Raw genomic sequence first — 15518 nt, forward strand, 5'->3', positions numbered from 1 at the left:
GAGGAAAATACACTGTCTTAGTTACTTTTCTCTTGTTGTTGAGACAAAATACCTTCCACCTAAAGTGAAGCAATGGAAGGTTTATTTCTTACAGTTTTGGGGGATTTCAGTCCATATTCAGCCGGTTCCAAGTGGCATGGTGGCTTGGCTGGGCAGCCATTCATGGCCACCGCAAACAGCAAGCCCAAAAAGGGGCAAAAGATGAAAAACAGGCCTTCTTCCCACCCTTTTACTGTATTCTGGCTCCACCCCGGGCAAGTGCAACACTCACTTCACCAATCCCAGTGCTTGGCAGCAAACCAATCACAAACGCTTGATTCAGCCGTGTCCACTATTGTATGAGGTTTGAGGGGACCATGCAAATATAAACCATAGCATACACTGAGCTTTGGATGACTCCAAATCTATGTGTCCCAAACAAAGTGTGCTTAATAGAGCACAGCTTCTTCTAAACCACCACTATTTTCTCAGCTTACGCACAAGACAAAGCTTTCTCCTCAGTATTTTTCTTTTTTCCTCAGAACTCAAAAGCTTAAAACCAAATTTGTAACCTTCCTACCATTATAGAATTATAAAACAACAGCAGCCAATATCTCTCACAGTATTTACTACGTGCCTAACTCAGGATTAACTCACTTCGCATTCCCACCAGCTGTGAGGACAGGTATTGGCCTCAGACACACGGATGTAGGGACACAGACTGGCCAAGTGATTGAGTCAAGAGCAGACAGCACCAGTTGGGATTCCAGCCCAGCTGGCTGGGTTCTTTACTCTCTGCAATAACATCTTTCATTGCCATGGGCTAAACTCACTTTTATTCCAACCTGCATTTTTCTTTTACTCAGTTTCTATAGTAGATTTTATAGAATAGTCCCTGGTACTCACACCTCGGTGTCTTCACCCCGTAAAGCCCCATCCCCTCTCACTCTCACCGCCTTGGACCAACAGCCTGGCACAGTAACGATGCCGGAAGACTGGCCAAGCCCTTCAGGGCCTTACAGCCTTCGCTTCCATGGAAGCTACCCTGAGATCAGTATAGCTTCCTGGAAGAGGAGAGACAGAGTGGAAACAGAAGCAACTCCTCCTACAGACAGCACAACTGTCAGACATGTCAGACATGGAGAGGTCATCTTGGATATTCCAGCCCCACTGATCCTTCACTCAGATGAGTCCATGAGTGAATTCAGATAAAAGCGGTTAAGGAAATCTCCCAGCCAACCCACAGGCACATCAGCAAGAATAAATAACTTGTATGATAATCCAGTAACTTTGGAAGTAGTTTTTACACAACAATCAGTAACTGAGAAATATAGACTGATTTATTCTTGATCAATCTATATCTTATTTTTGTAGCTCCAATCAATCGAATTATTCCTGTAGTTCATCTCAAGAAGTCTAATGCTGATTAGGAAACACCAGAGACAGTAGACTCATCCCATACCTAATGACCCCGAAGCCACCCATCGTGGAGGCCATTGTCAGACTCAGATCTTTTCAGTCACCTCCAAAGTGAATCATAATCTAAGAGTTGGAGTGGATTTCAAGGGTCTTTTCACCATCACTGACTAAGAGAAAGGGGAGGTCCCCAAAGTGGACATACACTGTTCTAAAACACTCCAACTCTGCTTAGGAAGGTCTGGCCCAGATGAGAAGGTCTGGCCCAGTAACCACGAGAATAGGCCAGGACCATCTGTATGCACTTGGAAGCTCTAATAAAGAACAGAAGAAAATACTGTGGCTTCCCAGGGGAATATATGGCCACACATACTTACACATTAGCACATGCCCACCTGTTGTAATCCTATCCCCCGGATGGTGCAGAGAAGTGAGACCCAGGTCATTCCCTACTTCGCAATGGGTATCTAAAGCTTTACTTGAAAACCTCTGACTATTCCAATAAGAAACACAACTGAAAAGCATCCTGTGGAAGAAATGAAACCAAGTTCAGTCCTTGCCACCAAAAGCCCTACAGCCTTCTCTTCTACTAGTTGATTATACGTGGTACTGGGGAAAATCAAAGCAGGAATTAAGTGGCTAAAGCGGGGGTGGATGAGGCAGCACGGGAACAGGCGATAAGAGCCCAGATTGAGTCAGACAAACATGAAGCCTGTCTGCAGGCTCAGGGCCTGGATCCTTCTGCATCCTGCTAAAAGCGAATGAGCAAGGAGAACAGCTCTGTCTGCTACAGCTGGCCCGAGTTCTGTGCCTCTCAATTACCTGTGGTAATTAGGAGTGAAGGAGAGCATGCATAGCTTAACTTCCCAGCTAATCCCCAATCTCTGTTTGAGCCCAGAGTTTAATCCTTTCCTTCTGGGAAACTTTGCTCTTTCATCATCTTTCTCTTTTCTCTTCTTTACTTTTTTTTTTTTTTTAAGCAAAAAAATGGCCAAAGCACATAAACATTCTAAGATCTGAGTTTCGGTTTCTTGGGCAGTGTTTCTAGTTGCAGCTTTCCGCGGGGGGAGGTGCTAAAGGAAGGAACAGACTGAAAAGCCAAGACAGTGGGTAATCCAACCCCCACGCACCTTTGGATCACCAAGGCAGCGGTGATCAGTGTGCCAGCCCGACATGAACCCTTTAGAGAAAGAAAATAGGAATGGCATGGTGGTAGAGCCAGTGGAGGAGATGGATGGCAGAGAAGCCAGTGAGTTCTGTATCACTCAAGGCTCAGAGAAAGAGAGCCAACAAGACACATATGCACACACACATGTGCACATATATACATATACACACACACAGAGAAAGAGACAGAGAGCTCAAGCTCAAGCTCAAGGATTCAGATCCTGTCGTTGTGAGGCTGGCAAGCCTGAAATAAGTAGGAGACCACCAGGCGGAAAATTCAGGTAGGAATGATGGGGCAGTCTGGAGTTCCAAACCAACAGATCAAGTTCATGGGCTGGATATTCAGGTAGGACTTCTATGTTCACGTCTCAAGGCAGAATTTTCTTCTTTGGGAATCTTCAGTCTTTAAATTCTTTAACTTAAAGATCCCATCCACACCATGGAGGGTGATCTGTTCTTACTAAAGTCAAATGATTGCAAATGTTCCCTACAACTACAAAATACCTTCTGAGAAACACCTAAGCAGTGCTTGACCAAGCAATGACACCCAGTCACCCAGCCAAGTGGACATGCAGAATGAATCATCAAAAAGCTCATAGGAAAGATGAATGCAAGGAAAAAGCCCAACCTCACAGGAGTCATACCCAAAAGAGGGGAGAAGAGTCATGGGCTGGGATGATGCCTCAACCTATTATAGACAGCTAAGTCAGGAAAAATAGTATAGGCAGTCAGACAGGGCTGGGCCCTACGGGAGTCAGTGTAAAAGATCAGAACACATAGCTGTGGCTAGAGGACAGCTGTGGAAGGCCAGGCCTCAAGACAGACTAATACACTATAATTGCTATCACCTGGCCTAATAAATTCTAAATAGACATCAGTCACCCAGATGGGTGACAAAGACCTCTGATCTACTCCTTCCTCAAAAGGTCTTTTTTTTTTTCATGTTTACTTGCTATATGATCTGCTTCCCTATTAGATCAACACTACCTAAGCAGCTATATTTATAATCTTCTTGGTTAATCACGGTTTTGACCCAGGTTGTACCCACCTCATGATTTTGTACCCACCTTGTGATTTTGCTCTATAAAACTTCCTTTGAGAAGTAGACTCATTGGCAACCCACTTTTGGGTCCCCTTCTGTCTCTCGGGAGCTGGCTCTCTCAATAAAACTTTCCTGCTCTTAACCTCCATTGTTCCTTAGAATTTATTTTTTCACTTTTGGAGTACACAGACCTGACATGTAGCAGGTTGGGAGTTGCATTTATTTCCCCTTTATCAAACCAAGGATACTATCTCCCAAAAGATGGGCCCAGCAGCTCTCCTCTAGGAGGCTTGCTGGTAGTTAAGGATAGTGACACAGGCCATCCTGACAGAGGCGCTTATGCTGCAGAAAAGGCAGTGACATAGACTCTGACATAGCTCAGGACAATGGCCTGAGACAGCAGCACCAAATGGCAAAGGAGATTAGGGCTCAGGAAGAGAGTGCAAAGGTCTAGGACCTTGGAGGGCCAAGGTGTGCAACCAAGCTACTAACAGGTATACACCTTTTGTGGATGCCATGACAGGCCCCAAAGAGGAGACCAGAAGAGTTCTGTAAGACATAGCAAGTAGAAGGACGAGCTGTGAAACCTTAAGATACCCTTGTTCAAGGCTCAAGCTTTCCCATCCCTCAAGGTTTCCCTGAGAGCCCTGCTGCATGGAGGCTGAGGCACAGCGTGGCCTCCACATCCCTGTGCCTCTACTGGCCCTTTGGTAGCTCAATTTCACTAGACTGTAAGCTCTTTTTTACCCTGTCCTTCCTAGCCTTCCCTTACTCCTGCTCCTGGTGCCAGCTCCTCACTCAGGAAAGAACCATGGAATCCTTGGAGTAAGAAATCCACGAAGAGTACTTAGGCCGAGAAATGACTCTAGTTGGACGCACCCGAGATGAGGCCGCCCACTGTGGAACAAAAGCCTATGGTGAGGATGAGACCACAGGGATTCTCTGAAAAAGAGAATCTCTGCATCCTGGGAAATGCTACACCCAACCCTCAGATCATCAAGACTGGATTTCCTTAGACAGAAACATCAATAAAACATTACACAGTCTGAAAAATGAGAGGTCCTTACTTATATTTCATTGCAAAAGGAATGATCCTGCAGGGCCAAAAATATTAAGCAAAATTACTAGCATTGTTTCGCCTACAATGACCCTGAAACCCCTTCGGATACGCCACCCACCTCGCCTCTTATCAAAAATGAATGAAATGCTGAAGGATAACCCAAAATAACAAGCTATGTGTTAAAAACAAACTTTCTAAATCACAACGTGAGATTTCGGAGGTGTAAGGGATTGGGTGGTTTGGATTCTTCAGATCAGTGGGAACATGTGAGTGGGTAGGGTAGGGTCCACTCCAGAACTGCAGAGTGGCTAAAAACTGGACAAGTGGAGAGACTGCAGCAGCAAAAGGAGCAGTGGTAGTCCAGGTTTTCAGGAAGCGAGTTTGCTGCTCGAGAAGGAGAAGGAGCTCGGGGAAGGGAGATGTGGTGTTCAGGGGAGGGGCTGGCTGGAGTCAGTAGTCTTTGGGAATGATTTATGGTACATCACTAAGCTTGGGCCCTTTCTGTTTATTTAGCCACATGGGGTCTTAGCACCTATGGTTTCCAGCCAACTATGTGAATAGGTTATTTTTCTTACTTGTAAACTTAGCATTTTTCACAGGAGGGGCTAAGTGGCCCCTGGAGGATCATTTTTCCAAGCACCATTTGCTGGCCTGGCTGTGCCTGCCTTTTCCCTCTGGGCCTTCCATCATCCATGTCACTTAGTGTCACTTGGCTAGAGCCAATTCTCAATCCTCAACATCCATGGTACTCAGTCTTACCCAGAGGTTCCTAGAACTCCTGCAGAGAAAGGGAGCCTGCAGAAACATTTCACAGGGTGGCCCTTCAGGGCAGAGGGAAGACAGTTGGCTGAGAAAAGAAAAGGCCTAGAGAAGAAGCCCTGCCAGGCCATGGAAAAGCAAAAGTCTCATGTGAACAGAACAAAGTTAGGCCCTGTAATTGCACTCAGGAGTGTATCAGGTGGAGGTGGGGATGGGGAGATCAGAAACAGAATGTGCTCACATTTAATAAAGTCACCTCTTCCAGGGGGATGGTTACCTCTCCTCCTTTAAACTAAAAACCCCTTTCTTTGCAGAAGAGCAAAAAGAAATAAAAAATAAGACATCATCTTCCTCCCGATCATAGCTTACAGAGTGACCTGGAGGACACTGGATGAGCCACACTGCCCCTCCCCGCCCCAACCAAAGAACCAGGAGAAGGGTCGTCTTCAGCTCTACCTCGGAGGGAAACATGGAAGTGGTGAAACCTCTGCTGGGAACTTGGGGAGCTTAGAGGGAAGACGTTATAGGAGCTTCAGGCACGTTGGAGATACTTGTGCTTTCTTTGTATGGCTGAAACAAATAATAAGTCTTTTTCTCCTGCTCCTGCATGCTTACTCAGGGTCTGGCACATTGAAAGATTCTACAGAATCCAAAAACAACTGGAACAGAGGTGGTGTAGCATGGCAGTAAAGAGCACTGGCTTTGGGATCAATGGGTTGAGCCCCTCTACTTACAGTGTGACCTCAGTCAGTTTGCTTACGTTCTCAAATTCCTAGGTTCCATACCTGGAAAAGGAGGGTAACCCTACCACACGCCTCATAAAGTCCTTGTGATGTTCAGATATAATAACACGGGCAGCTGGGGCTGTGGTTCACTGGTAGACTGCACGGTGAGCACAGCAAGGCTTAGGTTCAACCCCCAGCAACACAAGAATTTTACAAAACAGAAATAAATGTAATAGTAATGTAAAAGTATCTATGGCGATGTCCTCCACAACATGGCATAAATTTGGTCTTCCAGGCCTATCCCTGTGAGTGACTGGTCTCCTCAATTGGACTGCTAGGGCTGACCAGGGACAAGGTAATGGGAAGAACCTCCCCACTGCAGGCAATAAAGGGGCACCCTGTAGGCAAACTAAAAACAATACAATTAATGGTCTCGTTTTCATCATCACTGAGTTGGAAATTCAAAACAACGTGAGCGATAAAATATCCCTCTCCACTGAGGTGGCCTGCCACTGCTCAGAGGTCAGCTCCTCTCTTAGCTATGCCTTGCATTGTTTCCAGTATCCCTCATCCTAAGATGAGGCCCAGGGGCCTTGGTATACAACAGTTGATGAGTCTGGGACCCTGGACAAAGCCCACACTGGGGTCCTATTCAGTTGCTAAATAGTAAGTAGTGGTACTAGATGACCCCTGACCTTTTCACTCCAGTGGTCGATGATCTTATAATTAGACAGCAGGTGTACCTTCTCATGGCTTGGGCATGTTCCAAACTCAGCCTCCCACATCCCAGTGGAACCTGAGCACCAGCCATGGGCTGAATCAAAGGTAATACTGCCAGGTGTTGTAGATTCTCCCTTGTACCTCACTCCCCTTCCACAGGACTGCTGCATGGCCTGAACGCCTGCACGCCTAAACTGCTGCATCTCAGAGCCCCAATATTTAAGAAAAACTGCCCATCCCACTTCTCCAACACTGTCTGAGAGCACTCTTTCCAGGGCCCTTTGGAACTCGCTCTGTAAATAGGGCAAGATGTTGGGATGAAGTGTTATGGTTGAGGAGGTGGAAGGGAAAATTACAAACCAACCACTCTGTCTAAATAGTTTTTACTCTGCAGAACCTAAAATGGTCATGCATAGCTCACCATGGTCTAAAGCAGTGACTATTTCCTTCCCACACAGATAGATACTGAGCTCCTGAGGGGCAGGGAAAACAAGACAAATTCTGCAGAGGATATTTCTTCTGGAGTGGATTGTCCCAAAATAGCAAGTAGATATTTTTCTTCATAACTTTTCCCCCAAAGTATTACTGACTCACATCTACTCAAGTTTAGAACAGCTCCTGTCTCTACTGACTCATACCGTAAGTGAGCGGACATGACTCTTCCTTCAGAAAGACAACACTTCTGCAATGACAAGTCCTGAGCAGTTGCAAGCTGTCTTCTTTCTAGTTTTGTTTAGTAACTCTATTGACCTTGACCTGACAGGCTCTCATCATCAAGGGACAAGTGCTAGCACATATAAAACCTCAGGCAAGAAAGGAAGAGAAGGGACAAAGTGGGATGATGGGAAAGAGATTTTTTTTTTTAATTTGTCAAAAATAAAGGATTGCAACTTTATTCCACAAAACAATGTCGCATATTGTGTGCACTTATAAGGTATATATCTTGCCTACTTCCAAAATCATTTTACAAGTAAATAAATACAGAATGAATTTCTCAGTTCAAAGCAGACACCATTGTTGACTTCCAACAAATTGGAATACCAATTGCAATACCTGGATAGGATCTTTGATTTCAGTTTTTTAGTAGCAGAGGCCAAAAAGAAAAATTGGGACATGTCCACACCCCATGTTCCAAGGGGTAAAGGAGCTAATTTTAAAACAAGGTGAAAATGAACTGTGGAGCTAGGCTCTCTGGGGCCTCTAGACATGATTAGCACTCCTCTTAGCAAAGGGAAAGCTGGAGAAAAAGCAAAGCCTTTGTTGCCATGGAGAAAGCCATGGTGATAACCACCTGGCCCCAGACCCAGCTCTGTTCTTTTGGCCATGATTGACCAAGGCACCTGCATGACACAGATGGCTAGATACTGAGAAGGCCAGTTATAGAAATAAATATCTAGGGTTTGTTTTTATATAGAAATTTTAAATGCACACAAGCCCAGACGCATCCCCGACTGCTAACGTTAGCAGATTACTCATTCTTCCTTCCAATCACGTCATGTGCAAGATTCCAGGTGGCTGTGGGGTATTTGCTTACAACAGCTACCGCTGGTTTCCTTGTGAGCTGTTTATTTTTCCAGACCTCAGGTCATTACATCAGCCTACAGTTTCTAGGCAGGCCAAGTGTGGAGGCTTAGGGGGTAGGGGATTCAGCCAGGAGGTGCAGTCCCCACCATAGCAACCATCCCAGCAGGAACTGAATGAGGGAAATGCAATCCAAAATGTGGCCAAAAGCAACATTCTGACCCTGTGAACAGCTTACCTGTGACACGGACAGTGTTCTAGGCAAACACAGAAGAAGGAGATGGGAGTAATGTTTTCATGGCAAAACTTACAAGACAACCATTTCCACCTTGTGTCCCTGAGGGTGGCTCTGTCTCCAGGGAGCAGTTACCAGGAGTTGCTTCATTCACTGATGAACAGCAGGAAGCTCAGCTGGTCAAGAGACCAAGGGAATAGGGGTATGGGCCTTTAACTCACTGGCCAGATTCTAGGGCCTTCATGAAGTCCCTAACCAGATAATAAGAGTTAACTGGAAAATATAAAGAGAGAGAAGACACAGGGAATGCAGAGAGGGAAGTCTATCAACTCCACTGGAGGGTATGACAGTTAACGTAATCACCTAGAGCAGAGAGAAGCAGGCTATGAGCTTTGGGGACATTACTACAGTGCCCAATGAGGAGAACAAAGCTATGTATGGCCCGGTTTCCTGAGAAATTGTGATTTCCTAGAGGAAGAAGCACAGAACTCTGTCATACAAAGACTTAGTTCCAAAGTACCTGGAAATAATCAAATTAGAATTCATGAGGCATAGAATGAAGAATTAATAAAAAAGCCTAATTCTTGACATTTATTTTATTTCTTTACCCTCTTATAAAATGTAAGTGATAAAACAATATTTTAAACTATAGGCATTATAAGAAATACTTTGGTAGCTAATTTCTGATTTTTAAAAACCTCATCAGAAGTTCGTATTTCCTTCTACAAGCAGCACAGGGGCTCTGACACAGCTCAGCCATGAGAAGATAGTCATTGCTGCTCCCAGTTCCAGGGAGTCAGCTGTCAGGTCATCTTCTTGCATGCAATAGGAATCTGGGGTGCAATGGAGAAGAGGGGCACTGGAGGCGAAAATGGAAGACCAAAAGAGGCAGATCTGTTGAGGTGGAACCTGCCAAGGGCTCGAAAAGCAACACTGACCACACTGACCACATGACAAAGCCTTAAAAACAAGGACCAAGCCTATCAGGAGGCGAGAGGGAGACTGGCTGCGTCTGCAGGCCTGTGTTCCATGTTATTGCACAACTTCGGCTGCCCAGTGGAACTTTTCCAACATCAACAGTCCCCAGGCCAGAAAACAAACCTGGCGTCACAGGGTCTGAGTGTGAAAAAAGGATGTTTAGGGTGTAAAAGAAACCAGGATAGACTTTGCCTCTGAGAGATAGCTGAGAAGAGGTCTCACCCAGGCAGGCTTCAGAGTCCTGCTCCAATTTCCCCAAGCATGCGAGGGAAGCTTGCTAGAAACCAGACTTGACCACCAAACTCTAATGAAAAATGGTCTCAGGTGTTTGACCCTGTGACTCTAGTTTTCTCCAGCCGCCTAGAGCCAGTTACCATCCAACTAGGTCTGGCTTTTCATTAAGCCAAATGTGACAACATGCAAGAAGAGGCTAGTATAATACATAAAGACATTTCATCACGGTTGCTATTGTTTTGTTTTGTTTTTCAATTCTTCATAGTGTACTTATTCTGGGCCAAGCATCAAGTAATCCTGCGATGTAGTCTATTTTACAAATAAGGAAATCAAGATGCAGAAAAACTGAGTACCCTTCCCGAGCTCACCAAGCCTCCCAGTGGGTTGCTAGCATTCTGGAAGCTAGGTCTAGAGGTTCATTTGCTCTCCAATCCCATGCTTTCCCCATTACATGGTTTATCTCCACTAAATGCAAAAGATTCCCAACCCCACTCCCTGCAAACAGCAAACCTTGGGATGTTTCCTTGGCAACATTTGTGAAATTATGCACAGGAGCAGGATGGCAAAGTCTGACACTGGTTCATGGGAGATGGTAAAGACTTTTAAAAGTTGCTGTGCTGATGCAGGCATACCTGGGTCTGTCATGGAACATCGCAGGAGCCTCAGCCCCTACTTCTGCTTGCTCTGTGAAGGGGATAAAACACCTGAATGGCACAACCCAAGGTACACGCTCCTGTGTAACTGCTTCTGTTCAATCCATCACACATAACCAGTGGCCAGCAAACTTTTTCAGAAAAGATCACATACTAAATACTTTAGAGTTTGTAGGTCACACAGGCTCACCAGAGATACTCAAGTCTACTCTTGGTGACGGAAACAGCCTTGGACAATACATAAATAAATCAGTTCCAGTAAGACTTTACTTACTAAAACAGTCAGTTGGCCTCCTGCCATCCCCCGTTATGTGGCTTTGGGGAGACATGTCTTTTACAGTTACAGTGGAACCTCCATTCACAAATTTAATTATTTTAGCAATAATTGTGTCTTAGATAAACCTCATTGGCTGTGATACTACTACTGCACAAAGCTCAGACTTAATTCTTTCCACAATTCTGGTTGCAAACTGAACTGAATGAGAACCGAATCAAATCCAATGGTTAGAATCAATGTTGACCTTAGGGGGAAATTTGATTCACTTCTTGTCCAATTTGGTTTGTGACCAGGATCATGGAAATAACTAAGTTTGTGAACTGTGTGTTAAAAAGATTGACATGCACTCAGTTGGTATGGTCAGCTGATCATAATAGACAACGTTTCAGTTTCTTAGGTGATTATTAAGATACCAATACCTAATAATTATCCTTGGTCACATTTCTCCCAGAGAACTATTATCTCTCCCACCATGTTCCTGTTCTATATACTGACCTTACAGACATAAATGAGGCCAACCGGGAAAAATAAAGGGGGCTGCGTCACACCAATAAAGGAAGGTAGTTGTATGTGCCTGGAAATCATTTCTCAACATGACCCTAATAGTAGACTACACAGACATAGAGCAGATAAAAAGCAAAAGTTGGTATCATCACACTACCACACTCAGAACACAGCCCCAGAAGATAGGCATCGTAATCTTTAAAATAACTAGTTTTCTCTAGCCCAAGAAATTACTAGTTATCACTCTCTCTCTGTCCGCCTCCAACCCTTGTCTGATTATGGGACCGTGACCACATGACACAAACCACTTGACACATAATAGCAGTAGTCATTTCATAGGGTTATGGTGAAATGAGTTAAAGTGAGCAAACAAATGTAAAATTTTCAGGATTAGCTACCATGACAGTACTAGCCCAATTTTACCAATAATCATAATGACGACCTTCCTCCTCTATCTTTCCCCAAAGCAATGAAATGCATCGAGTTAGATTCTATATTAGATGGCATAGGTAGGTGATAAAGCCCTTATCCTCACAGAGTTAAAGACTGGTAGAAGAAAGAAAATTCACAGAAGCAATTACTAAATGTCAAGCTAGTGTTTCAGATAAAAGGTGGTATATAATTCAGAGGACAAAGCCTCTTGTCTGCCACTTGGTCACAGAAAGAGAATTAATTCTCTCACTGAGAGCTTGCAGAACTTCCAAGGTCTCAGGGTCAAGACAGACCATTTACAAATATTTCTTCCAGCACCAGGCACTAGCAGTATCAGCCCCACTTCTCTGTAACATACTCTATTTGCCTAAGAGTGAGCAGGGAATGGAGGAACATTCTTAGAAGCTTGTTGGATAGATAGATGCCTTTACTTAGGCTAATGATCAGAAATTCTTTCCCGATTGAGGAATTCTCAAAATAAGCACTGCTATTAATCCCACTGTTTCTATCAATGACAATAAAAAATACATATGATTTGTCACACACTTATTATTTATGACTTAGGCATCAAATACCCCATAGATATTAGCTTAGTAAACCTTTAACTAGTCTTCTGATCCTATTCCACAGATAAGAACTGAGGTCCAGAGAGATTACCTGAGTTGACTGGAAGGATCACTCACCAAGTGTTGGAGTCAGAATGTGAACCCAGGATTTGCTGATTCCAAAGTCTATTCTTTAACCTCTCTACTACTCTGTCAGAGATTATAGCCCCAGGGAACTCACACTGTCTTCTTCCATCTCACTATCCCATGCCTCTAGCTTTTATCAAACAGTGAACAGGATTCCTGGAGAGATGCTCACCAGCCAAAGCTCACAGACAAAATCAGCCAAAAGTCACATGGATTCACCTCTTGATCGCAACCATTCAGTGCATTCCAGTCCCCACACCGCCACCTGTAGGACAGAGCTGGCACATGGACAACACAGGGGCCAAGGACAACACATTTAAGAGACAAAGGTTTGTCAGGTCAAATTCTGCCTGCCTGTTCAAAAGCATATCTAGTTTGTTCACAGTCCTTGCCATCTCTAAGGAAAAGATCATATGGCTAAATTCAACAACCAGACATAATATACAGCCAGAAAGTAATAGTTCTCACAATGAAGTCTTAGTTGAAAGAAGGATCCTCCCTGAAAAGATACAGATTTGGTTTATTCATATATTCCCTTGTTGATGAACATTTAGTCTTTATTGATGACAAATGAACTTTATTGACTTTAGTCCTTATTAGTGGTAAATAAACTCTACAAATCTCATCAAGCTTCAAAAAATATCACCTTTCTAAAAAGATTTTAATCAGTACCACAATTTTACAGAAAGAGCTTTGAAAGATCAGACCAGAAAAAACCAACTATAATCAACTGTTAGCGCATGAAAAATGGACAGAACTAAGCCTTGCCAGGCTTGAAGTTCAACTTCTTTATACTCAGTCATTCTTCTTACAAATTCTCCTACACAGCATACAGAAAGTCATACTATTTAAATAATATTAAAAGTCAAAATATTAAAATAGAGTCCAAAATTTTTAGCTAAAAGGATTAACTGTTCATGAAAGATGATCCCTGAGATGACAACTGAAGAAAATTAAACTTGGAAGCAATGAACTTATGTAGTCTCCTTATTTTTCAGTTATAGAAATTGAAGACCGGATAAATTCAATGATTTGTCTAGCTCAAAGGATGTCATGTAAAAATCACAAAACAACCAGGGGCATATTTGGTGCATATATAATCCAAGGAAGATTATTTACCTGAATTTCTTACATTTGTGTTGTTCAATTTGGAGTCCTTGATTACCAAGTGCTTAATCCATAGAGTGGGAGCTGTGATTTCTAGATTTAAAAAAAGTAAGAGAGAAAGAAGGTATGAGCAAAGGAAAGTAAATAACATAGAGTGTAATCCTGGACTTTTAAAAGTCTGAGTTCTCAAGACTGTAGGCATTTCTCTTGTGATGTATGCCCCTTGTCTAATGCCCTCTCCCCTCCTCACAAATGAAAGCTCTCTCCCCACCAGTTTGTAAGAGCCAACCGGGGAATCCTGTGGCAGGAGACAGAGTGGTCAGAGTCTAGCGACACTGAACCACTCCATCCAGGAATAAAAATATTATCCCAGGAGGTGAGGAACATGGGCCAAGCCAAGTCCCTCTCGGCTGCTTCCCTGGGAGGAGACTGAAAGGGGATAAATCAACAAACACATGCCAAACCGACCACAGAGACCATTTCAGAGGAAACAGCTGAGCCACAGCAGATCCAGCCTGCTGAGGCTCTGCCACACAGAGGGAAGAAAAAGGTGGGTCTCACAATGCTCCGACCCTGCTCCCCACAGGTCCCTAAACAGGTGCTGAGTGGCTGTGTCCAGAATGCTCCAGTATGCCTCCTTGCTCTCAGGACTTGGGTCACCCGGTGGACAGGGGGTGTTAGAATCCTGAATGGCCCCGAACATACCACGGAGTGACAAGATCTCCAGTGAGGGTACTGAGGAGGTCTCCCAAGACTACATGATGTCCATTCCCCCTCCGCATCATCTAGACCCAGATTTGCAATAGTTTAGGACCTTTGTGAATCAGAGACTTTTGAATTTTTAGACATGAACCTAGCAGAAGTGGAGTAATGGTTAAGTTTTAAAAATGTATGACAGTAAAATACACATGGCCATTAATTCCTCTCAAAACTCCCTTCCTTGTTTGAACACATTTATCCCATTGTTCTTTCCATTCTGGAAGTCCCCTTTTGTGAATAAAAAAGTCTTCAGTTGTGTTGTTGGGCTGCCTGGATGTCTTAAGTCATTTCTAAGCATTTACCTTTCATGGTCTCTTTTTTTTTTTTTTTGTACCAGGAATCGAACTTAAGACCTAGTGCATGCCAGGCAGATGCTGTGCTGCTGAGATATACCCCTGGTATTCATGGACATTTTGACCTTGAGGGAGACTTGTGAATAAGGCGGATAAGCACTGGAAAGCACTGACAAGCCAACTTTTCTGTTTATGATGCTCAACAGTAGCAGCACCCACTTCATGTTTGTGTGATCAGACCTCACAAAAGAGACTTCCAGAACTGCTTCAGAAAGCGGCATGAATGGTGGGACAGGTGTGTTAGAAGTAAGACAGAGTATTTTGAGGGAGATTAATGCCAACGTTCCTTTTACTGCAATACATTTTTTAAAAATGTAAGCATTAGCTGGCTGTGTAATTTGATCACTCCTTATATGTTCCACTAAAGAAACCAATTTAATATGAAATGTCATCTTTCAATCTTTCTCCCCAGATCTGAGCCTATGCTAGGACCATCCCCCAGAGCTAAGGACCTGGTATGCTCTATACTTCTAGAAAGGACTTCGGTTTTCCCTTCCTGTCTCATGATGTTCCAGAGACCCCACCTTACCAAACGTCCTCTTCCTGCTCATGGGAATCTGGAGTATTTGGTAAAATACCTGAAGAGTAGAGGCCATGAGCAGCTCCAACCTGAATGGAGGCCAGACTTCTGCACCCTCAGAAACCTCTCTGCCCCCTCCCCATATCTCTAGGGACTTCCAGCCTTTATTTTGTTGTAAGACTCTATTTCCCTTGAGCTAGAATTCTTCTTCTCCCAATATGTTGAGTGCACTCCCCTCGTCCCTGCAATCTAGCCTGATTGACCAATCTCCATCCTGGCTACTTCCATCACTGATTTCCATCTCGCCTCCTTGTACGTGCCAGTCTCCCTGCCTGGAACACCACAATTCTTCCCTTTTGCTTACAAGATCCAGCTTGAGTTGCAT

The 15518-nt window shown here is 44.0% G+C and overlaps 1 protein-coding gene across 6 annotated transcripts in view; it reads right to left on the reverse strand.

The window, feature by feature from the left end:
• Smoc1 (SPARC related modular calcium binding 1) overlaps nt 1–15518 on the reverse strand; it is a 148234-nt gene that overhangs the window by 22788 nt on the left and 109928 nt on the right. For all 6 annotated transcript variants that reach the window (XM_013155262.2, XM_063241320.1, XM_013155259.2 and 3 more), the window contains exon 7: nt 13514–13594. In XM_013155262.2, the coding sequence (XP_013010716.1) occupies nt 13514–13594 (81 nt within the window). The remainder of the gene's footprint in view (nt 1–13513; nt 13595–15518) is intronic.

The sequence above is a fragment of the Cavia porcellus genome, unplaced genomic scaffold (genome assembly GCF_034190915.1).
Source record: "Cavia porcellus strain 051 isolate PalLab524CR breed Dunkin Hartley unplaced genomic scaffold, mCavPor4.1 scaffold_31, whole genome shotgun sequence".
Classification (NCBI taxonomy): Eukaryota; Metazoa; Chordata; class Mammalia; order Rodentia; family Caviidae; genus Cavia; species Cavia porcellus.